The sequence below is a fragment of the Olea europaea genome, chromosome 13 (assembly GCF_002742605.1).
Source record: "Olea europaea var. sylvestris chromosome 13, O_europaea_v1, whole genome shotgun sequence".
Lineage (NCBI taxonomy): Eukaryota > Viridiplantae > Streptophyta > Magnoliopsida > Lamiales > Oleaceae > Olea > Olea europaea.
Genome location: NC_036249.1, coordinates 344,648 through 352,147, shown reverse-complemented (window position 1 = coordinate 352,147; position 7,500 = coordinate 344,648). Strand labels below are relative to the sequence as shown.

Sequence of the window (7,500 nt, the reverse complement as noted above, 5' to 3'; positions counted from 1 at the left end):
AAAAAAATATTCGATTTGTATACGAAGGAATATGTGCATCGAATCTATCTACCTCAATCCTAGGCCCCAATGATTGAAGTTAGACTGACATAGATCTACTTGGGCGCATTAATTTTATGAATTGGCTCAATTGGGTGCGTGTGGTTGATTGCAATGAGAAAAGCACTTGGAACGTCAAGTCTATTTAATTACAATTTCGTCTTTTATAGTTTGATCTTTTAAATAACAAAGGTTCTATAAGTATCTAACTCCTTTTGGAGCACGAACTCCTAACAAGAAATTTGAAAACTCTAGTGAATTTCACATGCCAGATTCAAACCTTATTCAAGTGACATGTGTTATTATTATTATTATTTTAAGTAATAATTATAAAATAGTTTTTATCTAAACAACAGTAAATGCATGTTCAAATCAATATTTGGTATCGTGGATACGTAGACAGAGGCACCGGAAGTTTCCTTGAAGAGATTTACTTCACATCCTTTCATTTATCTCATGTTCAAAGTATGCTATATGAGCATTCAGATAATGTTTCTACATGAAGGTAGAAACTCAAATGCATAAATTTCTAGGACATGCACACGAATCACAAATTATAGATATCATCATTCTTCGTCTATAGAACAAAAAAACCGCCACGAATCAAAAATCATGTCTCGGGATCAGGGGCAGAGCCAGAGATTTCGTCCAGTGCGGGCAAAATTTTAAGTATCGGCTATAGTGATTTTTTTGGTCGAAATTAGTCTATGAAAAAAGAGTTCACGTGATCAATGTGGAGTACATTTTTTAACAACGGATATGATGTTGGGGGTCCATTGTACAAATAATAAATTGATGGGCCAATAAATTCATAATGGGCCTTTTTTTTCAAGGCCCAAAATCTAAAAAGTTAAAAAATTGGCCCAACTTTACTCTTCTTCTTCCCTGTCGGCATACGCAGCAACTGTAACTCTTCTTCCTCCTTCCCTTCTTCCCTGTCGGTAGCTGTAAGTGTAACTCTTCTTCCTCCTTCACTTCTTCCCTATCGGCAACTGTAACTCTTCTTCCTCCGGCCACTTTTTCTTCTTCTTTCTTCCCTTTTCTTTTCTCTTCTTGGTCCAGTGCAGGCACACTGAAATTTCTTATGTCAAGTCCAAAGTCCAGTGCGAGCATCAGCCTGCACTGGACTCTATGTAGCTTCGCTCCTGCTTGGGATGGAGCTAGTTTTTTTTTTGTTTTTTCCTTTTTTTTAATCCTTCATTATGGAAATGCCCTTTTCCCCGACCAACACAGGAGCTAGCTTGCTCCCATTGGCGACGAGCAAGCGAAGGATCCAAAAAACATGAAGTTGGGGCGAGAAAAAAAAGAAGAAGAAGTTCCATTTTCCTTCTTCTCCATCAATTGAAAATCAAGACAAATTGTGCACTAGGTGAGACGTGAAAACACCCGGTCCCATTCCAACCTCGATATGTAAAATCGTCTTGCGTCATATGTACTGAGATTGTTCGACAGATATGGTCCAAGCCCCAATGAAGAGCTTCAAAGAATTTCAATTAGCATTGGAGGAATATAGTATATTATGCTTATATTTTCTTAAACATTCGCATTAGGGTACAATCCTATAAGATCTATAATGTCAAACAAATGCAAAGCATTATGTGCTACGCTAAAATCAAATCGACCACCCTCAGTGCATCACATCACCCAATAATTTCTGAACTCGTACTTCTTTGGCTAATGCGAGAGCTTCGATATCTTCTCAGGAGTATTTACCACACATTTGTCCAGAGAATTGCAACATCCATATCCATGGGGATCCATACTACAGCCGAATTTATATTCAATTTCCAAAATCAAAATCGAGATGTTTGTGAGAGTTGTTGCCCTAGTATTCACTAGTTAGAACATCTCCTAAGATTGAAAAAGGGAAAATGAAACATAATATTACTAGAATTATTTCATTTTGATTAAAAATATTCTTTAAAAGGCCTTTTTTCCCTATTAAGTTAAAACTTGGGGATAATGTCGTTAAAAAAATAATCTGGAGTGCAAGTTGCTATAATGTTCATAGATTAGGACCAACGCCTTAATTTCCCGTTCTTACTGTTCTTCAACTTCCCAAAATGCTGAAGTCCGGTACGATAAATTCTCTGGTTTCGCCGTTTACCGATGCAACCATCATTATCAATATTTATCACATTTTTCAGCTTAATCTTCCTTCCATGTATGTTATGAGGCGAGTAGAATTATCTGCGCTTTAATCCAAATTGAATACAAGAATTTTTGCTTCCAATTCTCCTCATCATGAATCTGCAACCTTGAACAAGGGCCGTATTTTGTATTCGAAAATCTATTGCTGCAGGTAATTATTATACTGAGACGATAATATTCATTGTCAATTGCACGTATGAATTTTCAATTTTTCCCCTTGGTGTAATATGAATAGTTGTCAGTTGACAATATCACGTTTTGCACTTAAAATGTTCGACTATTTATCCCAAGGAAACCATTTGTCTGTCAAGTGCGCAGAAAATTTATGGTCTGGCGTCTGAATAAATCCCACCTTCTTTGAAGTTTTATTGACAAAAGACGAAACTTTGAACTCTGTTAAAATTCATTCTGCAAGCACAAGGCTGTTGCGGAAAATACCTTATGCGCACTGATGACTGTGAACGTGAGGAATCACTTGGAAAGTCTCTTTCCAGAACTGAAGTTTTGTACTTCAATATCTTTTAAATCGTTATTATGAACGTATTTCCTTAACAAAGAAAAATGTATTTGCTTGTTGCTCAGTCACCGTAGACCATAGACAGTATGGTCTTAAAGTTAATTAATTATCTTCTATACTTGAAACTTATGTGATTAAATAGAATGGGCCAAGATTGTAATTTTCTAGTAATACATAACATAGAATGGAGGAGACTAGGCAAAGATTACTATTTATTTCACAAGAAATTTGCTATTTGTACGTGGGCCGTTGACACGTCCTTGTACATATAGCACTCCTCATTTAACAAGCATACGTTACACACTTCATTTCACACTATTCAAGAGAATGAATACTGTATTTATTTCAAAACATCATCTGAGAAGAAAGATGAATTTAGAAGTTCTTTGAGTAGAACTTGTAGAGAAAATATTAGAACATTGGTTGAATTTTTATACATAAAAGCTCCTGGGTAAAAAATCATGAAAATCTTGAATTGTAAAATTCCATTTTGCATGAATTTTATTCTGTAACGTGTTTCATTTGTGCCCAGAAACTATTCATATGGTACTACCCAAATAACTAAAGAAAAGTTATATTATGAATTGAAGATGATCAAAATGAGATTGATACAACTTACAAAATTGAATGTGCATTACACACACGACAAATGTGACTCATTATACTATAGGTTGGATTGTGTAATAAATGCCCTATGTGCAATTGCTTCATTTAGCATCACAAATTCTTCATTTTCCATCAGTAAATGCGTATGAGCAAAATTTCTGTCTGAGACGGACTACGGAACCCTGAAAATGGAGCGCAAAGATAATCAAACTCCACAAGGTTGGTTCTTCATCATCAAAAGTCCAACTAGACACCCTTCATTCATTCGTATTATTCCTATTTTCTCTCTCTAATAATTGCTAAACTGCAGGGCAAAGTGCTCGGGTTCTCGTGGAATTCCTGGAGGTAGCCATCACCTCTATTGTTTTTCTCAAAGGAGTTTATCCAAATGGTAAAAACAGTATTACAAAAAATGAGATCAATAATTCCACCTTATTACATATTTCTAGTGAGTAGTGGCTGCTCTAAAATTCATTTTGTGATATTCAATGAATGTATCGCTATACCAGTATCTGCATCTATGTAGGAGCATTTGAGAGGCGGAGATACATGAACATGGTGGTTCATAGGGCTAGGCATCCTGAGCTTTATGAATACATTCACTCTGCTGTTAATGGTCTCCTCCCTTTCATCCAAAAAGTAGGAGTGTTTTTTTTTGGGTAAAGCTATATTTGTATTGGGTGGTGTGTTATTGGATTTTCTTGAAGCAATTTATATTTTTTCCATTACCAATTAGGGTTTGGTGGAGAGAGTTGCTGTTATCTTCTTTAAAGAAGATAAGGTGCCAATTGAGAGATTTGTCTTTAAGCTTAATGTGAATCAGTCATATGGTTCAAAAGTGGAACAAGCTGACCTGGAGTTCTCTCTTAGATCCTTCTTGATCAAATTGCCTGTGTCAGAACCGATGACGAAGTTTCTTCCCCGCAGTAAGTATAAACATTTGCTGCTTTTCTTGCATCATGCCATATATGTTTAACATATTGAGTTAATGCCTTAATGTTCCCTTGTTACCAATTCTTCTCAATACTAGTTAATGTTCCCTTGTTACCAAGTCTTCTGAATACTAGTAACTTCAATGTAAATAATTGGAAGTGTGAAACATTAGCAGATTGCATCTGAACTAGAAAAAGGCAGCAGCAATGGGTTTTACTGATGAAATAGAGTTCAAAGTGCTAGTATTACCTACAATCCTTGCTGCAAGCGCGCACAAAAAAATGAAGAAATATTGAGTAGGGAAGGTCTTGCAAGCAAAATTAACAGCCTTAATTCTGTAGTGGATCTAGATACATACCACGAATTTGGAAGAATTTTTACATGTTTGAATTTCGAACTTTTTAGGATTGGATCTAATAAGGATTACTGATTAACAATCCACGAGCTACGTGGTAACATGCAAGAATGACCATTGATTTCTTATAACACCAAATTTGGAGTAAAATAAAGTCCAATACTCCATGAAAGGAAACTGCTAATCCTCAATGATTTTTGTTGCAATCAACACTTTTGGGTTTTGGGTTTGAAATCATAGTAGTTCAAATCTGTTAGTGTACCAACTAGAAAGAACAAGTTAAATTGCGGAATAAGTGATTATTTGATTAAAAACGGGTGATTACAGAAACTGGAATGAACTTAAAGCCTGAAGAAGGCTATAAACAAGAATAAACCACTCCACTACTCTCTCAAATATTTGCCTGCCTATCTATTCTTTCCTACCCTTATTTATAACATTTCTTCCTAATAGAATTTCCCTCCTCTGTCTTGGTCCCTAACCGAATGTTGTTGCACATCCCTTCTAGTGAGTTCTCTATTCTTCTGGCTTCTTCTAGCATAAATGAAACGGATTGGAGGCTTAACATTATTCCCGGTTTCCAAAATCACATTGTCCTCAAAGTGAAAATTGGGAAATTGCTGCTGGAACAAACTAGTTTATCCCAGGATGCCTCTTCTTTAGGTAGCCCCTTCCATTGAATTAGCACTTCTGTTTTTGGTTGCTGCTCACTTCCTACCTTGCGCACCCCAAGCACCTGTTATGGCTCAACCATCCACTCCATAGTAGTGTCCCGATGCATGGGAATTGGTTGGCTAAACTCCAAATTTCCTAGAGCTCTTTTTTAGTTGAGACACATGAAAAACCGGGTGAATTGTTGTTGGTGGCAACTCCAGCTGATAGGCTACTGTACCCATCCTTTTGATAATTTTATATGGACCAAAATACTTGGGACCCAGTTTCTCATTAGGTTTCTTCGCCAGAAATACTTGGGACCCAGTTTCTCATTGGGTTTCTTCGCCAGAGAAAGCAGGCGGTATGGTCTTAGCTTTACATAAACAAAATCTTTTTTTTAGTTGAGACACATGAAAAACCGGGTGAATTGTTGTTGGTGGCAACTCCAGCTGATAGGCTACTGTACCCATCCTTTTGATAATTTTATATGGACCAAAATACTTGGGACCCAGTTTCTCATTGGGTTTCTTCGCCAGAGAAAGCAGGCGGTATGGTCTTAGCTTTACATAAACAAAATCCCCTTCCATGAACTCGATGTCTCTCCTATGCTGATCCGTTGATAACTTCGTTCGGGCCTGAGCTTGGAGCAGATGATATTTCAGTTCTTCCAAAATCTGACCCCTGTCCTGCAGTTGTTGTTCTACGACTGAAACAACTGTTTTCTGTGTTCTGGACACCATATCGAATGAGTGGAGCAGGGTCTCTCCCATAAACTGCTACCGGAGTGGATTTGAATCGCTGCTTTTTTTGTTCTGACAGTGTGATGGAGAATGGATGCGAGCAAGAGACTTTCAATTTTTTTTTAAGGAAAAAAATAGGAAATTCTCTCTTTCTAAGAGATTGAAAAGGAGTGATTTTTGTGGAAGCGTGGAAGGTAGTATTATACCAATATTTGGCCCATGGTAGCCAAGTAGTCCAGTGTCGAGGCTTATCAAATGTGAAACACCGCAAATAAGCTTCCACACATTTGTTGACAATTTCTGTCTGGCCGTCCGTTTGTGGGTGATACGCCGTGCTTCGACGGAGACTAGTGCCTTGTAGCTTGAACAACCCCGTCCAAAATTGACTTAAGAAGACCTTGTCCCGATCTGATACAATGGATCTCGGGATACCATGAAGTTTTACCCCTTCTTTGACAAATATGGCTGCAACCATCGATGCTCTGAACGGGTGTTTGAGGGGGAGAAAATGAGCATACTTGCTTAGGCGATCCACCACCACCAATATGGAGTCAAATCCCCCTGACTTTGGTAGTCCCTCTATGAAATCCATGGAGATATCTTCCCAAACCAGACACGGAATAGGCAGGGGTTGTAGGAGGCCTGTGGGCGATAAAGCTGAATTTTTGTTCTGCTGGCATACTGGACATTCCTCCACAAACTTTCTGATATCTTTCTTCATTCCCTTCCAATATAAATCTGATGTCATCCGTTTGTATGTCCGGAGAAAATCGGAGTGACCACCCACCAGACTACTATAGTACTCTCTCAGCAAGTTTTGAATTAATGATGAAGTCTGAGAAATTACTAGCCTTCCTTTGTACAACAATCTCCCTTGCTCCAGTGAGAAACGTGGGTGGGAGTTGGGGTCTTCTTGCAACTCCTCCTTTATTTTGGAGAGAAGAGGGTCGGAGGCTACCTATTCCATTATTGTTTGGACGTCCACTACCGTCGGAATAGTGATGGCCGAGAACTCTACCGGGGGGCAGATTCTGGACAATGCATCTGCGGCCTTATTTTCCGTGCCGGGACGATATTGTATCTCGAACTCATATTCCATCAACTTAGTAACCCATCGTTGAAACTCCTCGGGCACTACTCTTTGTTCCAGCAAATACTTCAGGCTCCTTTGGTCCGTTTGTACTAGAAATCATCGTCCCAACAGGTAATGTCGCCATTTTTAAATTGCCAATACTATGGCCATCAATTCCTTCTCATAAACTGACTTCTGCTGGGATTTTCTGGATAATACCTGACTAAAGAAAGCAATAGGCTGCTGGCTCTGCATCAACACTGCCCCCAAATTGTATCCAGATGCATCGGTTTCTACCACAAATGTTTTTGAGAAATCCGGAAGGGCTAGAACTGGGACTATGGTCATGACTATCTTTAATTGTTGGAAAGCCTTCTCAGCCTCTGGAGTCCACCCAAATGCATCCTTCTTTAATTGCTGTGTGAGAGGCCAA

General features: G+C 38.3%; 1 protein-coding gene across 2 annotated transcripts in view; it reads left to right on the top strand.

Moving 5' to 3' along the window:
• Positions 1 to 2,099: 2,099 nt before the first annotated feature.
• The window catches only part of LOC111407121 (DNA polymerase zeta processivity subunit), an 8,891-nt gene continuing 3,490 nt past the window's right edge, over positions 2,100 to 7,500 (top strand). Inside the window, exons 1-5 of one of the 2 annotated variants that reach the window (XM_023036432.1) lie at positions 2,100 to 2,341; positions 3,450 to 3,532; positions 3,624 to 3,761; positions 3,840 to 3,952; positions 4,050 to 4,239. In XM_023036432.1, coding sequence (XP_022892200.1) covers positions 3,502 to 3,532; positions 3,624 to 3,761; positions 3,840 to 3,952; positions 4,050 to 4,239 — 472 coding nt within the window. In that variant the 5' untranslated portion in view covers positions 2,100 to 2,341; positions 3,450 to 3,501. The remainder of the gene's footprint in view (positions 2,342 to 3,449; positions 3,533 to 3,623; positions 3,762 to 3,839; positions 3,953 to 4,049; positions 4,240 to 7,500) is intronic. The other variant, XM_023036433.1, reaches the window with a different exon arrangement.